General features: G+C 42.2%; 2 protein-coding genes across 2 annotated transcripts in view; one reads left to right on the forward strand and one right to left on the reverse strand.

Annotated features, from left to right (window-relative positions):
* The first annotated feature begins 2,252 nt into the window (after positions 1 to 2,252).
* LOC144663013 (protein IWS1 homolog) overlaps positions 2,253 to 19,205 on the forward strand; it is a 30,775-nt gene continuing 13,822 nt past the window's right edge. Inside the window, exons 1-5 of the mRNA XM_078523941.1 lie at positions 2,253 to 3,134; positions 3,752 to 3,830; positions 4,457 to 4,535; positions 5,057 to 5,102; positions 5,214 to 5,376. Of these exons, the coding sequence (XP_078380067.1) occupies positions 2,390 to 3,134; positions 3,752 to 3,830; positions 4,457 to 4,535; positions 5,057 to 5,102; positions 5,214 to 5,376 (1,112 nt within the window). The 5' untranslated portion in view covers positions 2,253 to 2,389. The remainder of the gene's footprint in view (positions 3,135 to 3,751; positions 3,831 to 4,456; positions 4,536 to 5,056; positions 5,103 to 5,213; positions 5,377 to 19,205) is intronic.
* LOC144663057 (uncharacterized) lies at positions 10,676 to 11,789 on the reverse strand. Its single transcript, XM_078523995.1, has one exon. The coding sequence runs from the start codon at positions 11,627 to 11,629 to the stop codon at positions 10,679 to 10,681; it is 951 nt and encodes a 316-aa protein (XP_078380121.1). The 5' UTR covers positions 11,630 to 11,789; the 3' UTR covers positions 10,676 to 10,678.

Genomic DNA, 19,205 nt, shown 5'->3' on the forward strand with positions numbered 1-19,205 from the left:
CCTGTTTACCCTCATTTACCCCAATTTACCCGCGTTTTACCCTGTTTACCTTCATTAACCCCAAGTTAGCCGCGTTTCAACCTGTTTGCCCTCATTTACCCCAAGTTACCCACGTTTTACCCTGTTTACCCTCATTTACCCCAAGTTACCCGCGTTTCACCCTGTTTACCCTCATTTACCCCAAGTTACCCGGGTTTTATCCTGTTTACCCTCATTTACCCCAAGTTACCCACGTTTCACCCTGCTTACCCTCATTTAACCCAAGTTACCCACGTTTTACCCTGTTTACCCTCATTTAACCCAAGTTACCCACGTTTTACCCTGTTTACCCTCATTTACCCCAAGTTACCCACGTTTCACCCTGTTTACCCTCATTTACCCCAAGTTACACATGTTTCACCCTGTTTACCCTCATTTACCCCAAGTTACCCACGTTTCACCCTGTTTACCCTCATTTAACCCAAGTTACCCACGTTTCACCCTGTTTACCCTTATTTACCCCAAGTTACAAACGTTTCACTCTGTTTACCCTCATTTACTACAAGTTACAAACGTTTCACTCTGTTTACCCTCATTTACTACAAGTTACCCACGTTTCACCCTGTTTACCCTCATTTACTACAGGGTGAAATGTGGGTAAATTGGGGTAAACGAAGGTAAACAGGGCGAAATGTAGGTAACTTGGGGTAAATGAGGGTAAACAGGGTAATACATGGGTAACTTGGGGTAAATGAGGGTAAACAGGGTAAAACATGGGTAACTTGGGGTAAATGAGGGTAAACAGGGTAAAACATGGGTAACTTGGGGTAAATGAGGGTAAACAGGGTAAAACATGGCTAACTTGGGGTAAATGAGGGTAAACGGGGTAAAACGTGGGTAACTTGGGGTAAATGAGGGTAAACGGGGTAAAACGTGGCTGACTTGGGGTAAATGAGAGTAAACAGGGTGAAACGTGGGTAACTTGGGGTAAATGAAGGCAAACAGGTTGAAACGCGGGTAACTTGGGGTAAATGAAGGTAAACAGGGTGAAACGTGGGTAACTTGGGGTAAATGAAGGCAAACAGGTTGAAACGCGGGTAACTTGGGGTAAATGAGAGTAAACAGGGTGAAACGTGGGTAACTTGGGGTAAATGAGGGCAAACAGGTTGAAACGCGGGTAACTTGGGGTAAATGAAGGTAAAGAGGGTAAAACGTGGGTAACTTGGGGTAAATGAGGGTTAACAGGGTGAAACGTGGGTAACTTGGGGTAAATGAAGGTAAATAGGGTGAAACGTGGGTAACTTGGGGTAAATGAGGGTTAACAGGGTGAAACGTGGGTAAATTGGGTTAAATGAGGGTAAACAGGGTGAAACATGTGTAACTTGGGGTAAATGAAGGCAAACAGGGTGAAACGTGGGTAACTTGGGGTAAATGAGGGTAAACAGGGTAAAACATGGGTAACTTGGGGTAAATGAAGGTAAACAGGATAAAACGCGGGTAACGTGGGGTAAATGAGGGTAAACAGGGTGAAACATGTGTAACTTGGGGTAAATGAAGGTAAACAGGGTGAAACGTGGGTACCTTGGGGTAAATGAGGGTAAACAGGGTAAAACGCGGGTAACTTGGGGTAAATCAGGGTAAACAGGGTGAAACACATGTGTAACTTGGGGTAAATGAGGGAAAACAGGGTGAAACGTGGGTAACTTGGGGTAAATGAGGGTAAACAGGGTAAAACGTGGGTAACTTGGGGTAAAGAGAGTAAACAGGGTAAAACATGGGTAACTTGGGGTAAATGAGGGTAAACAGGGTAAAACATGCATATGGGTAACTTGGGGTAAATGAGGGTAAACAGGGTGAAGCGTGGGTAACTTGGGGTAAATGAGGGTAAACAGGGTAAAACGTGGGTAACTTGGGGTAAATGAGGGTAAACAGGGTAAAACGTGGGTAACTTGGGGTAAATGAGGGTAAACAGGGTAAAACATGCATATGGGTAACTTGGGGTAAATGAGGGTAAACAGGGTGAAGCGTGGGTAACTTGGGGTAAATGAGGGTAAACAGGGTAAAACATGGGTAACCTGGTGTAAATGATAACACGCATGTCTGTCAAGTAATGTTATGTAAATTAGATGTTCGGGACGCTTGGTGGATCTAACATGGATGCTTTACCGGCCATCCAGCAAAGAAATGTCTTGACATCTGTGCGCGCGCGGCGTGAAACGCGGAGACCTGGAACTACTTAACCCAGGCTCCTTCAGCTCAGAAGGCTTGGCTGCTGAGCGGAAATTGATTTGCACAGTTGTGTTGTGGAAAGCGTGATCGTGGTACGTTGAACAAGGTTCGTAGTTCTTCCACAAAGAAGGGTGCTAGACAGTTAAGTAAGCTTTCAGAGGAGTCCCCATTCTCAAGAAGAATGGGTGATAACGTCGGAGATCCCTTTGACGACATCGATTCAGGGGACGAAGATCTAGAGAAACCGCCAACACCTGAAATCCATCATGGCGGCGAATCACCAGATGCGCCAGGTTTTAGTGATATTTCCGACAACGAAAGCGAAGAAAAGACAAAAGGAGAAGCCCCGACTAATCAGTCTGAAGATAGCAACGACAGTGTTAATGTAAATTCTCCTGTAGAAGAGGATGTAAATGAAAAAGAAGAAAGTGCAAAGGAGGAGAAAGAAAGTGGCAGTCCTCTTTACGATCAAGAAATGTCGCCAGTTTCATCGACTTCGGCCACAGCTGAAGAGCAGGAGACTACAGTTGAAAAAGGAGAACAGGACGCTTTTTCAAACGAGGAGGAATCTTCGTCGCTTTCTACGCAAAAACACGCAGACACAACCCCAGACTCAGAAAGCAAACAAGAACATTCAGCAGAAGTCGAAAACGAGATTACAAGTCAGCCATCTGCACCGACAGAAATGAATGAAGAGACAAGCGAAGGACAAAGTGGTGGAAAATCAAATGATGCACAAGACGCAACAGAAAGACGACGAACAATATCTTCAGGTGCTGCCACGGATGATGATTTAGAAATGCCCATTTCCCCCCTTGGGCTCGGACTTTCAGGACCAGAATCTGAAATAGTTGATGACATTCTTAAAAGTGATGTTTCCAAGCTTCTTCCAGATAACAAAGACGAGTCTCAAGAAGACACAATAGGTATAATATTTTAATAATTATATAGTGAAAAGTAAAATCTTATTTTACTCAACACAATTCTATTAGTTCTAGCAGGGAGTGTTGATCAAAATATCATTAAGAACAAGGCTTTGCTTAGCATTTATTAATCAAGTTATAGATGCATTAAGGAAGTTGGGAGAGTGTAAGTGTTGCTGGTGACTCAGCCAAAAGCAACTCTAGCTTTGCAAGTGCTCTCCCAACTTCCCAAGTGCAAGCAACACTTGACAAATATACAGCTAAATCATAAACCTATACTTTTATAACATAGGGGTAAGGGCTGGCAACATACAAACTTTATTCTCTGCCAGAGAGAATTCAAGGCAACAAACCAAATGAAAAGAGTATATTACTTCATTCAGTCTGGATAGGAGTGGTAAAAATACAAGAAGCTTTCTGTGGTGTGATTAAGGAGAAGTGTTTCATAAGGACAGGTCCAACAGCACTCCTCTTTCTCCCCCCTCCTCTCCCCCCTTAATCTAGCTTTCAGGGGGTTCCATTTCCCCCGGGATACTAGAGTCCTGAACAGTTGTCTGATGATGACCACTGAGACAGAAGCACAGCTGTGCTAAAGTTTTTGGAATGATTTGAATTTTCAGAACAAAATGATGACGATGAAGAAACCAAAGAAGAGAAAAGCTTTGTTGAAAGTGAAGCAGCGGAACAAGATGAAGAAGGGTAGGCATTTACACTGTAACTTGTGTTTCAACACATTGTCAAGCAGACTGTTCTCAAAAATAGAGGTGATCATTAACTGAGCAATATTGTCTTGATGTGCTGTCTACCAAATTTTAGAAACTACTACAGTTGAATCGCGATAACTCGAACCCTCAGTAACTCGAACTCCCGCTAACTCGAACGTTTTTCGATTCCCCTTCAGGTCATTTTCTTACTAATTTTACCCTCGATAACTCGAACTCCCGATATCTCGAACCTTTTTTGATTTCCCTTGAAGGTTCGAGTTATCGGGATTAGACTGTAGATTAAAGCCCTGGCGAAACGAGGATGAGAGTTGATGGGAGTTGACTTTCATGACTCTCGTCAACTACATGTATCCCCAAGTTGGGCCAAATAAGAATGTGAGTCATTGAAAGTCCATCAAGATTGAGAGAAAGAACACCAAAAACTCTTGTTGACCCTCATGAAAGATTTGAGCATGTGGATGAGAGTGCATGAGAGTTGATGAGAGTGCCTAAGAGCTGCAGGCCAACGAGAGGGAAAGTTTGAACTCTCATCAACTCTCATCCTCGTTTGGCCTGGGCTTATATGTAAAAGACATTTTTTTAATAACTTGTGGTGTCCAGGTTGGAATCTGGTGAGGAGGCAGGGGAGCAGTTGATTGCAGACATTTTTGGTGCTAGTGATGAAGAGGAAGAATTTGTGGTAAGATGATGTATAAACACCTGTTATTATAACCACTTATGTTATGTGATATGCTCTTGTCTGGTCTCACCCCGTGGCAAGCACATTGAGCTTTGGAAAATGTGCTATACAAGAAACCGTTTACATTGCATTACATGTAGTGAGAGGCACAGTGGCTTAATGATTAGCACAATGGACTCTGGATTGAGTGGTCCAGGTTGAACCCTGGCCCAGGTTTGACTTTAATTTTCTCAAAAATGTTTAAGAGTTTAATCATGAAGTCACTTGGACAATTGAATTTCAGTGAGATTATTCAAATTGTATATAAAATGTTACCATACAAAGACTAGGTTTTTGGTACTTAATTTTTGCACTCATTGCTGGAACTTTCAGCGGAATCCGTCTTAAGTCTCACAGTTGATAGAGAGTTTTTTATTGGGGGGGGGGGGGGGGGTTCAAAGAAAAAAAAAAGGCTCCTTGAAGGAGGTATAGATATTTTCTGGAACATTACATTAATGCACATTTTCTATTCTGCTTTATAGGGATTTGGTCAAGAAGACATTGAGGTGACCAAGAAGAAGAAAGGAGGTAAAGTTTTTAATAGTAAATGGGTTGAACAAAAAATTATGTAATAAGCACTTTTCTGAAGCTGTTGAGAACATGCTAGGAAAAATTGGATTTTCTTGTCACTGTTTGTAGCTCGGGACAGAAAGCATCACACATTGTCTGTTGGATCAGAGATTGACGATGAAGAAGGACCAGCTGCGAAAGACAGTGTTGAAACAATGAAGGTGCCAAAACCTAAATCCAGTAAACAGGCGGACAGTGATAGTGATGATGATGCTTTTGATGACAAACAAGTGTAGGTGTAACACATGTTAGGGAAGTTGTATAACAAGTGTACTCAACAAGAACCCACCTTCCCTAGGGGTAGTGGGAGGGGGGAGGGGGCTATGCTAGACACCACATGTATGATTAGCCAAATGGACACACTTGCAATATGAGGGTTTTGGCGCAAATCCAAAAAAATGCGTTCGGGGCTTCGCCTGGCTCGCCTGCCGGCTTCGCCATTCTCGCCCCTCACTGTTTTTTTGGATTTGCGTCCAAAACCCTCATATTGCAAGTGTGTCGGGGTTAGATGACAGCCTTTCAACCCATGCACATGTATCTAGGCAAAGGCACCCTTTTAACACTTGTTGAGGACTGTCCTAAAACAAGTGGCCCCCGCCAAGCCCCAAAGAACAGGCGCGCCAGAATTATTTTTCAATTGAACAAATGCTCTTATTGAGTAAACGAAGATGGGAAGAGGGAGAACTGGAGAAATTAACTTGAATGTAAAGAAAAACTTGAAAAGATCTCGTGGAAAAGCGTTTACAACCTACAAAAAAACTAAAGAAAATGAAAAACAAATAACAATCTTTTTAACAGACGAGCTGATTGAAAAATTAAAAAAACTAGACAGCAGTGTTGTCGCAAACGTTTTGACAAGCTAAACAAAACTTGCACGCTCCGGTGAGTGCATAAATTATCGAGTAACACAGGAAGTCATTGTTTACCCTGTGCCAATTGCGTGGGAAACCCCCTTGACGTAATCTAATTGTTTTTTTTTTCATTTTGAATATTTTTAGCCGGAAAACAACTCAAACTCTTTGTATGTGTGTTTTGAGAGCTATGATTTATTCAACAACAATATTTAATTTGACTAACATGTAAATATACCGTGAAATATTGAGCTAAGAACTTTCTAGCACATAAAAGAACAATATAAGATCACGGTAATTTTATTCACCAGGCGTCATTACTATTTTTAGTTAATAGGTTATTTCCCGATGTAATGACGTCTTTTGTGACCAATCACCGTTAAAATTATAACTATATATTATTCACATAAGCTTTTTTGTATTACACAAGCAAGTATGGCCGATGTATGGAGACGTTTATCAAACCTTTTAATCGAAAAAAGAAGCAAAGACGCAGCTTACGGACATGAATCATTTGGAAACGACAAACTAGGATCTGATTATAATATTTTACATCAGCTATTCGTGCCTTCGCTTCGCGAAACCTAAGCAATTACGGACAACAATTAGATGCTTGGTCGTGAAGTTTGGTTGCAAGGTTAAGTATATCGGATGCTTGTAGACGTTTTTTCAAACATTTTTCGATCAAAATTAAGAAGATTTAACTCAGTTTATCGACATGAATCATTTGTAGATGTCAAACGATAGCCTAATACAACTAAAGCGTTTGCCAAACTTGACCAAAATTTGCCAAGTTACAAGCCAAAACACGTCATCACTTTGGAATGCAATCGGTTACGCCGTAACCTGAATTGACAAAATTATTTTAGTCACAGACCTCAAAACGTCATCACTTTGAAATTTCAAATGGGTTACGCTGTAACCCGAATTGACAAAATCAGCCAAGTTCTCAACCTTAAATATTCCGCCGTTGTCAAGGAACAATTTACCTTGGATACCGTGGCCATAGATGTCCGCCGTTGTCAAGGAACAATTTACCTTGGATACCGTGGCCATAGATGTCCGCCGTTGTCAAGGAACAATTTACCTTGGATACCGTGGCCATAGATGTCCGCCGTTGTCAACGAACAATTTACCTTGGATACCGCGGCCATAGATGTCCGCCGTTGTCAACGAACATTTAACTTAGCAACTGAATAAAATTATTTTACTTAACACACTTGTAATGTTTATTGATTGCTTATTATATCATTAAAAAGCTGTTGATTTGCATAAGTCTGACGCTGTGGGACATTCACCCACACACACAAAAAAAAATTGCATGCCTTGTTCAGACAAGCCCTTGACTTTGGGGATTAAATCAAGTGTTTATTTTTTTTCTGATTTCGACTCGGCTGAAAGTCACTTTAAGCGCGCTTTAACCTTTTATTTTGCCTCGTTCAGGCAAACAACAACCTCTCTTGTGATGTCTCGAACATTTTTTTGCAACTCGAACGACAATGCTTCCATCACAAAGTAAACTACAAGATGAGCGCAGACAATCATTCTTTCATTAAATGAAAAAATGTTCTATTGGACTGAAATTTTATTTCGAAATGTCGGTGGTGCTTTCGAGAAGTTTTTTTTCATTTTTTGTCTTTCTGCTTTCATGATCTCTTGTCGTATTTTTTCGATGTCTGGCTGTGAATTTGTTTGTTTGTGTGCAAAGCTTGAACGTAAAGTCTCTTTAAGTTGACGATATTTCTGCATTTCTCGTAAGATCAGTTGAAACTCTTTGTCAGAAACAAGATTATCATTCAGAGCTTGTGAGACAGAGCTGTTTATCGAGTCATGTTTTGCAACAGCCAGAGCGAGGATTCTTGAGTGCTTATTAACTTTACGTTCAAGCTTTTTGTTGATAACTGACAGGCCAGTGGAAGCTGCACCAGATATACCTGCTACTGCTGCAACAGGCACGCCGATAACAATTCCAACACCAGTAAGTGAAGTGGCAACAGCTCCAGAAGACAGAGCTGCCGTCACGGCGCCAAGACAGACCACGGAATAGTGAATAACTTTCCGGACTTTTTTATATTTTTTTAACACAAGCCTGTAATGCTCAGCTTCAGCGGATATTTCTTTTTCAATTTTACTTATTTCAGTCAGCCGAAAATTCTCGGCATTTGTTGGGAGGCTTGGATAAAGTTGTGTTTCTTCGCGATCACCATAAGCAGGGGCACTCGGGAGAACATTAGCAGATGACATGGTCTCGTATACATAAAAGTTAATTTTGTATTTAATTTAATTCAATTCCAACTCATATGTAAGATTTGAGCCGTTAAAATCGAATGGCTTTCCATTCTCATCTCTAATCGAAATAGTCAGAGATGATACATTTTCTTCAGCAGAAACGTCGCGCAAGACGTTAAAATGTGTATTTTGGTAATAAACTTTTTCATACGGTTTTCCACGTATGTCAAAAAACGCTAAAAGGCTTGATGGCTTACCATTTAGCAAGCTTTGTTGCTTGTCGATAAGGTCACAGTTGATGAAGTAATTTTTAGGATTTGAAACATTATTTACCTCAATTGTTTCAAAAAATTCCTTTTCAATACTTGCGTAATTCTCAAACCCAGGCAAATTAAAGAACTTAATAAGACTTTCATTCAGTCCAAAAGTTTTTAAATTGGGCTCTTTTGCTTTTATTATCAATGAACGGCCTGCAATGCCTTTTGTTACAGAAAACATGTTTTTCTCTGGAAATCCTTTTTCAAAAATACTCCCAATGTCATCGAGTGAGAAGTTTCCTTGCCGTATATAACGCGCCTTTTCTTCCTTGTTCACTTGTTTATAAAAAACTATTCCATCCTTTTCCAAACTATTCCAGCTGTTGTAAAGAGAACAACTTAAAAGCCGGATATAGCTTGGTTTTGGAATAGGCTGGTCAAAATAAACAGTGTTCGGATTTTCTTTTGTGGTAACAGTCAGCACAACCATTTTTATATTAAATAAAAATAAAAAATGTTTAATATAAAAGAGGACCATGGATGCAAAAACAAGAGGTTTTATGAAGTGGATGAAAACCCCAGAAGCAACTACAATTTCTAAAGCGGCAAAAGACAATGCATGGAAACCTTTTCTTGCAAAATATCCAAACTCTGACCGAACAAAATTTGTTGCACAGGTTGAGTTCGCGTACAACCACACAGCAACGGCAGACATTTATTACAAGGCAGGGCAAGGCCATTTGATAAATGTTTTTGGCTCTGACAGCAAATATTGGAGCCCAGAGATGAAAAAAGCACTGGGGGTGAATCAAATTTCAGGCGGTTTTCCACAACAGCTGTCACCAAGCGGCGCAAAAGGCTCATCTTTGCCAATTCCCGCGGTTGGATTTCACGAAGCCGCACCGAGTTTGAAAAAAATATTTAACAGCAAAATCAACATCTACGTCACACCAGACCAATATTTCACAACGAAATTAAGAGAGATTTTTCAAAAAACAAAACTGAAGCATACATCAGGAAAAGAGTCAAAAAGGTGGCTTGCTAGCCAAAATATGGGCTATTGGCCACAGCAACTTAACTTTGCGGTATGGTGCGCGACAACAGGCTGCGGTATAAGTCGAGATATTTTCGATGAAGAGCACTCAGCTCTTAGCTTGCCACCGATTGTGCGTAATTTTTATCTTTTTCACGTTTATTTCACGATAAGGCGAATATTGTTTCAGATGGGGGGAATTCAGAGCGTAAGCGCCTTGCCAGGCGACCCCACTTTTAGCCAGTTCGACAACAAGTACGACGTGGCTTCTTACAAAAGAATATGCGCTGAGTTCGGTGTCGACCCGTCAAGCGATTTCCGTTTCACAACAGGCGCAAACCACGGACTTGGTAACGTTTATATCTGGATTACTAACATTGGACCAAACAAAACTGGAGCAAAATACCCCGATTACGATAAATTTTCGGATGAAGGTGGAACTGCAAGCAAAGGTAACTTGATTCAATACATCGAGCCAGACGACGCTGCATATGCACAGGCAGACTGGTTTTGTCCTAACGGCACTAAAGGGCTTACTCAGGCAGGTTTGTCGAGAGTAAACCAGTCGATAGAGGCTTTTGTCTACTGTATTCTCGGTTCGCAGGTGAACGTTCGAAGTAGCATACTTGGAACAGGCGGCCGTGCAAAGGAAGCGCAAAGTGAGTTCCTCGTGTTGGTTGAAGACGCTATAAGGCAACCTGATCTGGCAAAGTCGGTCCAAAGATACCAACTAGCCATCGACGAAGCTAAGGTTCGGCTTAACCTTGCAGTCTGCCCAGGTGCCTGGCTGATGCCCGCTCGTATGGTGATAAACACAGAAAGCGTTGTTGGTTACAATAACCAGCTTAAGCAGGCTGTTGTTGGGATGAAATTAGGAGTGAATGATGAGGTTAATAAAGCTACAAAAAAAGCAGCTCTTAAACTGATGGCCGGAGGAAAATCAAAAATCAACCCACCAAACAGCCACCCTTCAAATCCTATACACAAGAGCGCCACAGCAAAAAAAAATCAGGCACCCGCCGCAAGCGCTGCTGAAACACCAGCTAGCAACGCGCAAAGCGCTAAAGCTACGAAGGCCGTAGCCAATGATTCACACGAAATAAACAAAGCAACTGTCGCTGTTGGCGCGGTTGGAGCAGCAGCTTTGCTCTACACCCTTATGCGTTAACGTCTCTTTTTGATGTATTTTTCAACAAGAAAAGCAACCACAGCAAGGATAAGCAGCCAGGTGTGCTCTGCAAGAAATCCAATTACTTGACCAGCGGTTTTGAAAAGAAATTTCGCAATCGAGCCAATGAGACCAGGCAGAGCTGATGCTACCTTTGAGCCAATATCACTTAGGCCTTTCCCCAACGCTTTGCCGGTTGCCTTCAACGCGTTTGTAATGGCTCCAATAACAGAACCAATCGTGACACCAGCAGCCAGAAGTATTGCTGTTAATGTCACGCCATGTTTTTTGAAGATCTCTTTGATCCTCTCACGAAGTGGAAGCGCCCTTTCTCTTTCTGCAATCTGCGTTTGTAAACGCCCGAGCTCCTCGGTTCTTTCTGCAACTCTTTCTTCCGCGGCTTGTTTGTCAGTGGGGGAGGCATTCTCATCCTCAATGATTTTTTTGTCTTCCTCGTTTTGGCGCTTGAGCTCATCTTCTTGCTCTTTAAGATCATCCAAAGCTCTTGTGTCGTTGAGCCTTTCTTGCAAAGTGTTTCTTTCGCTCTCTTTGGCAGCGAGGCTTGCCCTTAGTTGGCCGACTCGTGTTTGTTCTTTTGCCTTCTGCTTTGCTTGTTTTTCAAGAGCAGCAACTTCTTTTTTTGCGTTTTCAAAATCCTTTTCAAGATTTTTTTTTAGTTGATTAAGTCTGCGCAATTCTGATTCATTTTCAACATTTGACCCAAGTTGATCCATCTTGGCATTTGTTCGCTCGATTCTTATTCTGAGATCTTCTACTTCTTGGGTGGCTTTTTCTTTCTGCATGGCAATTGTTTCTGCCTGTTGTAGTTGACTTTCAGCTTCTCTTAATCTTTGACGTTCATCTCTTATGCTCTCATTGTCTTGAGCAATAAGATCTTCAGCTGACGGCCCAAGTTCATCTTTGAAGCTGTCTAAAAAGTTTTTCATGAAGCCTGACTCATTATCTTTTAGAATCTTGTACTCGCCTTTTTTAGTTCCTATAGCAACAATTTTCCCCTCATTTTTCCCAGTGCCTCTTCTAATTCTAATTTTTTCAAAATTTGCTTTGGGGAATTTGCCTTTTATCGTGTCTACAGCTTTTTTAAGTTTTTGCCGCAAAAAACTTTCTTTTTAAAGATCACTTATCGAAGGGGTTCTTTCAAGAAAAGGTGTTTCTTCGTAGGATGTGTCTGGCAGCCCACTCTGTTCGTGCTGCATCGTTTGCATTTCATGTTGTTCACCCCCATGGTAGGGTGTGGATGCCTCCCCGGGCTGAAATGGTCGGGTTGTGTCGACCTCTTGTCCCTCTTCATCATCGTTATCACTGTTGTGGTCAAGATCTTTGTCCAAATCAGGGTCCTCGAATCCAAAATCATCACCACCTGTTGCCATCGCTTAATTTATATATATATATTTTTAAATTAAACTTTTCAATTTAACAATAAAACCAATCGAGAGATGGCTGCTGTTCAAGAAAACCTTCGACCGGGACGCACAGAGAAAATACTCGGCGCACTGAAAGCCGAGCGCGCGGTAAAACGAATCACTTTTGACCGCACAGAAGCCAATCCAGAGGAAACGTTGTATGTTTCAGTGCCCAAGCTGAACGAAAACGAGGTCATTGTGCCCGGCTCGCTGGCGCTGCGCTTCAACATCGACTTGAGCGGAGGCCATGCCAACAACTTTCTGGTTGACAACGTCAGCCGAGCTCTGGTCGACGATTTTGTTGTAAAGTACGAAGGCACCGTCGTGCAGGACACGGTTGGCTATGACATCTACAAAATATTTGAGGATTTTTTCCTTTCGCAGGAGGAGCGCGACGACAGGGTGCCAGAGGGCATTCAGAGCGAGGACCTTAACAAAATTCGCTCAAATGCTGGCGATAAGAAAACTTCAGGTGTGGACGCAGAAAAAAAGCTGAATGAGATATATGGAAATAAATACCGCATCCGCCTGGATCACCAGATTTTAACTGACCATGGGGCATTTTATCCTCAGGCACTATACAACGATCTTGTGTTCGAACTGAAGCTCGCGGCAGCCGAACATGTGGTCAGAGGCTCAGATACAACAAAACTAAAATACAAGTTGACAAACATCCAGCTGGAGTACGAGATGATAAGAAGCGAGGAAATTGCAGATGAAGCGTTCAGCGCTTATTCGGGCGGCAAAGAGTTCGCTTACGACCACATCCAGCGTGTTAAAGTGGTGACTTTTGCAAAAGGCTCCGACACACGTCTGAATCTAAGGGTCAACCCGCAGAGGAGGTCCTTGAAAGGTATCTTGCTCCTATTTATTGAGCAATATAACAAAGGTGCAAGGAGCTCGGAAAAGTACATTAACCCGGACCTTACAAAAGTAAGCATCACTGTCAACGGCTCGCCAAACATGCTGTACAACAACGGCATCGAAGGAATGGACATTTGGGGAGAAGTTAAAAGATTCTACATGAAAGAAAAAAATAAAACGCAGCACATGACTCTGCAAAAGTTTTACACAGAAGACAAGTTTGGCCTTCTTATTGATCTGCGTTCCATGGCTGACCACTCGATGCACGGAAGCGGCACGCGCCTTGTGAACACAAAGGACGGTGTCCAGCTTGAGCTAGAGAGGAAAGCAAGCGGCTCAGGTAATTTGAACTGCCACATTTACGTAATCAGCGACGCCCAAATGAATATACTTGGCAGGCAGTTAGAATCTGTGCTTTTATAATTTTTCTTTGAAAAAGTGTACCTTAGGTACATATACGAACGAAGATGGATCCTGCCAATATACCCTTCAACGCCCTCATTGTGGGACCAACGAACTCAGGAAAAACAAGATACGTGGTCAATCAGCTTTGTGGCCCTTTCCGAGGCAAGTTTGACTACATCGTGCTCATCTGCCCGACTTTCGAGCACAACAAGACTTATTATCGCTTTGCTGAGGAAGATATTCGATTTTTTGTTTTCATTTGCGAGCAGCACGAGGTGGAATCTTGGTTAAGGCTTTCAAGATTTCTTTTTGAGGGTACGAACACGCTTATCATCCTCGACGACTGTGCTGCTTCGAAAGATGTAAAAGGAAGAACAGGGGAGTTGGTGAATCTTGCTTTCTCTGCTCGCCACGCAGGCTTGAGCATATGGGTGTTAACTCAAAAATTGACAAGCATAACATCCTCATTCCGCGAAAATGTTGCGGCAATCGTTTTCTTTTACACCCCCTCTGCCAAGACCACGAAGGCAATCTTTGAGGATTACGCTGGCGAACTTGCCCATGAGGATTACAAAGAAATCATTTTAAAGCTAAAAAAAAATAAGTTTTCGCATCTTGTCATTTCTCATCGCCACCCTTACGGCACAAAATTTTCTTATTGAACATATTTTTTAGAGTAATAAATGGCTGACCCGTTCGCAACAACCTCACCCGATGCTGCATGTGAACAAGAATTAGCTTCCGTAATGGAACTGCTAGGAGCTGAACCAGAAAGTACAGAAAGCGCTATGGCACTCATTCAAGGCCCTGACATTCCTGCTTTGCGTGAACAGCTTGCAATCCTTGTTTCAACAGGAAAAGCCAAAGAAGCAATCGGTGTGCAACTGACACACGAGCAGGTGAAGCGCTTGACAGATAAAGAAGTTGAAAAGTACTTAAAGAGATATGAGGCATACGTTGGATCCAAAACAACCGACAGCTTGATTGACAGCTTTATTTTTCTTGTTACTAAAGTCGTTGGTATGGCCGTAAATATCAAGGACGTCAATGATTATCAGAAGGAACTCAAAAACGACTACATCATCAGCAAAGAGCTGTCCACTTTGGCAGGCGGTCTGGCTTTGAAATGCGGCCGCTTTCTTGCCGTTGCAAATGCTGCGCTCATCACAACAAAGCACATTGATTTAAACGAAGCTACAAAGTCGCACACTTCGCTGTGCGAAACCAAAGGTGCTTCCAAAGATGCGGACACAAACACTACTGAAGATTTTTCTGAGCAATGCTAAGAAAATGCTAAGTAATTACTGAACAATGCTTAGCAATTGCTTAGCAAAAAATCTTGCTGAGCAATTTTCTATTTAAATATTATTTTTTTTTATTATAAATGGCCGAGCTCGAACCAACTCCGATCGCTCAAGAAGAACAGAAACAAGTTACTTCAACAACTCCAGCAACAAAGCCTGCCAAAAATCCAAAGCGAGTGGCTGCTGGCAAGCTTGCAGCTGAAAAAACAAAACAGGCTCGTGAAGCACAGAAAAAAGCTGCTGTCGAGGCTGCTGCAATAATTGCAAAAGAAAAGGAAAAGAAATCTGCGGCTGCAAAGCGAAATGTAACACCACCTGCCGTAACGGAGCCAGCTCCGACCGAGCCTCAGCCGCAATCAAGCGGTCTCACCACAAATCAATGGATATCTTTGCTTGGTATCGGCGTTGCAATCGTTACAACTTATGTGAAACGCGAAGACATAAAAGCCTTTATAAACGAAAAAAGAAGTCCAACATTTAAAGCTCCGCCAACTCTTATAACTGATGACACACAAGTTACGGCAGAAAGTATTGGAAGGGTTGCAACGCGTTCTTCAGACACGCCTTCGACAATCCAAAATGCCATTAGACCTCGCAAACAAAGAGGAATCCGTCCGATGGATTAAAAAATTTCTTTTGAACATTTCTTTTTCATTTATTATACCGACAATGTCCCTTGGTTTTATTCTTGACAACCTTGTTAAAGGTGCAGCTATGGCTGGTATTGCATTACTTTGGTTTGAATTTTCCAAAACTTGCGTTAAAACCGCTATTCGGGTGCAAAAGGATGAGGATACAATTTTTAAAAGAGGTATAAAAAAAACAAAAGAAGTTGAATCTGGTGAAGAAGTTGCAAACTTTGCTTCGCAAAACGGTGAAGAATAAACAAAAAAATTTTTCAATTGAATATTTTTTATTATTTTATACTGAACCGCCATGTCCGACAACAAGCTCGTGAAAACGCTCATGGATGCCGCCACCATTACAGGTCTCGCCGCCGGAATCGGCTGGGCTGCCAAAAAAGTTGTAAAAGAAAACTTCACATCCGACCCAAGCAGCAGTTTTATGAACTATGTAAAGTTCACAGCCGTCATGGCTGGCAGCGTTGCACTTAAACAGTATCTCGAGGACCAGAAAATTCTCCCAACCAATTAAAAAAAAATTAGAATAGTATAATAACAAAATGGCAAGCGTCGCGATTATGGCTGGCGGAGCTATCTTGAACGCTGCTGCTTTCATTGGCGGCAACTATCTTGCTCGAGCTTTGGGTGGCGGAGATGACGCCGCTTTGAAAGAAAAAGAAAGACACGACAAAGCTCTCGAGGCTTACCAGGCAGCTTACGCGAAGTACTCTCGCGACCGCACGAAGCTTCTCGACTGGATCGAAACCAACAATGAGATCAAACAGCAAGCGAAACAAAACTTTACGAACACAGACTACGCTTTCAAACTCTACAACCAGGCACATCCTGACAAACAAATGATTCCTCCGAAAGAACCCAAGTTCTCTGATTTCTATCAGCCAAGTGAGCAGCAGAAACAAGGTGAACTGATGTTTGTTGGCGCAGGCGCTCTTGCTCTTGGGTACGCTGCCTTTCGGTTTCTTTAAACGTTTCTTTTTTTCTTGTATACGCATGGATGCAAAGATTTTTGCGGAGCAAAACTTTTCGAAGAAAATCTCGAAAGTCTACTATAGCCCCCAGGGCTATTGGAAGGGAATTGCTGCGATAAAAAAATTAGCCGAGGCTGCCAAGGTTTCCGAAGATGCCGCAAAAAAGTGGCTAGTTAAGCAGGCCCTTTGGCAGATCTACCTTCCGACACCACGATACGTTCCTCGCCCAAAATTCGATGTTTCTTCTCCAAACGCGGTCCACCAGGCGGACCTTCTTTTTCTGCCACACGACAAACTGCCGCGAGGGCGAAAAGTTTACAAATACGCTCTGACTGTTGTTGACGTTGCCAGCCGATTCAAAGAGGCCGAGCCTTTGACCTCCAAAGATTCAACTGAGGTTGCAAAAGGTTTTCAGACAATTTACAGGCGAAGTGCACTAAAATGGCCACAGATGCTGCAAGTTGACCCTGGTCGCGAATTCATGGGAGCTGTTACCAAAGAAATGGAAAATCACAAAACCTATATTAGACGCGGGCGTGTTAACATTCACAGAGATCAAGCTATTGTTGAACGTTTTAATCAAACACTGGCAGGGCGCCTGTTTGGTTATCAGTACGGTGTCGAGATGAACCTGCCATCTGGCCAGCGGTCGACAGCGTGGGTAAAAAGGCTACCCGAAGTTGTTGCCGCTCTGAACAACGAAGTAACCAGTCTTACTGGTAAGAAACCTGCTGCTGCAATCAAAGAAAAGGCTGTTTCGTCAAAACCGTCCTCAAAATATACAAGACCTGTTGGCAAGAAAGAAAAAAAACTCCCCTCTCTCGTTAATGTGCGCTATCTCTACCAACCTGGCGAGCTGGAAGGCGGCGTAAAAAGGGCTACAGATCCGATTTGGTCATTACAAGTCTACAGCATTGAAAGGTCTGTTACTAAACCTAATCAGCCAGTTCTTTATTACTTGCACGATGGTCCAAAGCGCGGCTTCGTGCGTGAAGAATTGCTTGTTATTCCTCCAAATACACAGTTACCACCAAGCCCTTAGTGCTTGAGCCCCTTGGGCACTCCTGAGTGGCTTTTTATTTATTAAAGCACTCTAGAGAGACCTTTGCTTGGCGGCTAGTTAGTTTTTTCACTCCCTTTTATGGGGCGGTGGGCTCTTTTTTTTGCCCCTTCTCTGCAAGAGCTTCGCTCTCGTGCTCCGCACCCATCCGATAGTGCCCATATGCCAAAGTGTTTATCCCATCTTCATTTATCCATCTCTTTGTGTCAAATGGCGACAGCGATTTTTTGTTTACCACTATTGAATGCATCTCGTGGGCATAGCTTCTTAGCATGTGCATTTCGTGAAAGCTTTCCTTGTTTTGAAAAAGTGCATCTTTGAAGTCTTTATGATTTATCTCATTTTTCGTCACGCACTCTTTCACCCCCTTTGCCTTTTTTATATTTTTTTCGTCCACTTTCAGCGTGTTACAACATTTTGACTCACTTGCTTTCGGATGTTTCTCTTTTATTTTTTTGACCAATTCTTCGTCGTTTGCCATTATTACCTGCATTTTTTCCCCTTCGCAAGTGCACTCTTTTATTTTTGCCTCAGGAAAGTTTTTCTTTATTTTTTCGATTTCATTTTCGCTTTCACCTTCTGTCATTATTGAATACATTTTCGGCCTCAAACAAACACACTCTGAAATCAGTTTTCCTGCGCATTCGTCTTTCATTTTCCCCAACACCTTTTTGTTTTCTTTCGAATAAAGTGAATGCTCTTCGGGGTAGTCGCTTGTGTCGTACTCGCCGATGTTTTTTGCCATGTCCGCGTAAACGTCTTCTGTTTCTATCACAAGCAAAAGGCTGTCTGTGTCTGTATACAAAAGCTCGCAACGCTCCCCGTACTCCTTTTTCAGATGGTTGTAAAAGAAGTCATACATGCATAGCTTGCTTACGTCAAGGATAGTCATGCCTGTGTAGACCGGTTTATTGAGAAACAGCTTACTTTTTCGCATGTCTATTCCGACAAGATCGTTTGAAAACATCACGTGCCTTGAATACAATGGACTTGCGACCAATTTTCTTATTTTATTTGTCTCGTCGCTTCTTACTATTCTTATGTCTACACGGTTTCTCAGGTTTTCCATTGTTTTTCCAAAAACCGAGTTGTTCATTAGCTTGTAAAAGGTCTTTTCAAAGTTGTTTTTTGCTTTTTTTCGGAATTCTGTGTTCATCCGGATGTAGGGCTCCATCCAGCATTCCTGTTCAAACTCTAAAACCCTGTGCACTTTTTTGAGTTTCATTCCCTGTTTTAAATAAAACTGCAAGTTTCGGTAATGCACGACGTAATTGGTTTTGTCTTCAAGCGTTAAAACAAGCTTTTCAGTGTTTGGGGGGTTTAATTCAAGATCATTCATTAATTTCTTTTGGTAAGGCGAATACATTTCTTTGTCTATTTTCTTTTTCTCTGGCGCTAATGGGTAACTGTCGTGAGCGTCATGCAGCTCTTTCGGATATTCTAACTCCACCTCCATAATCCATCCAGTTTTTGCATGCTCTTTTTTTGTCATTATTTCTTTTTCTGTTGGCATAACCTTTTTCCATCTAAAACCACTTTTCGGAAGCGGCTTGCTCATTGCCCACCCGTAAAGGTTATTCGCATCGAGATACATTATGTATTTTTTTGGTTGACTCGGATCAAATCCCTTAACATATGGGTTGTTCGCCTTTGCATATCTCTTGCTTACCGACGAAATCCCGCCTCTTATTCCCCTTTCGACGAAGAGGTGCATTTCGTAGTCTGTGAGTAACTCAAGCTCCACACCTGTCTTTTTCAAAAGCGCATCCCAAGAAAGACCTGGCGACGTGTAATAATTTGCGGGATCCAGATTGTACTTCTCAAGGCATAATTTTCGAAAGTTTTCAAAAACGT

Source organism: Oculina patagonica, chromosome 8 (genome assembly GCF_052425735.1).
Source record: "Oculina patagonica isolate OP01 chromosome 8, crgOcupat, whole genome shotgun sequence".
Classification (NCBI taxonomy): domain Eukaryota; kingdom Metazoa; phylum Cnidaria; class Anthozoa; order Scleractinia; family Oculinidae; genus Oculina; species Oculina patagonica.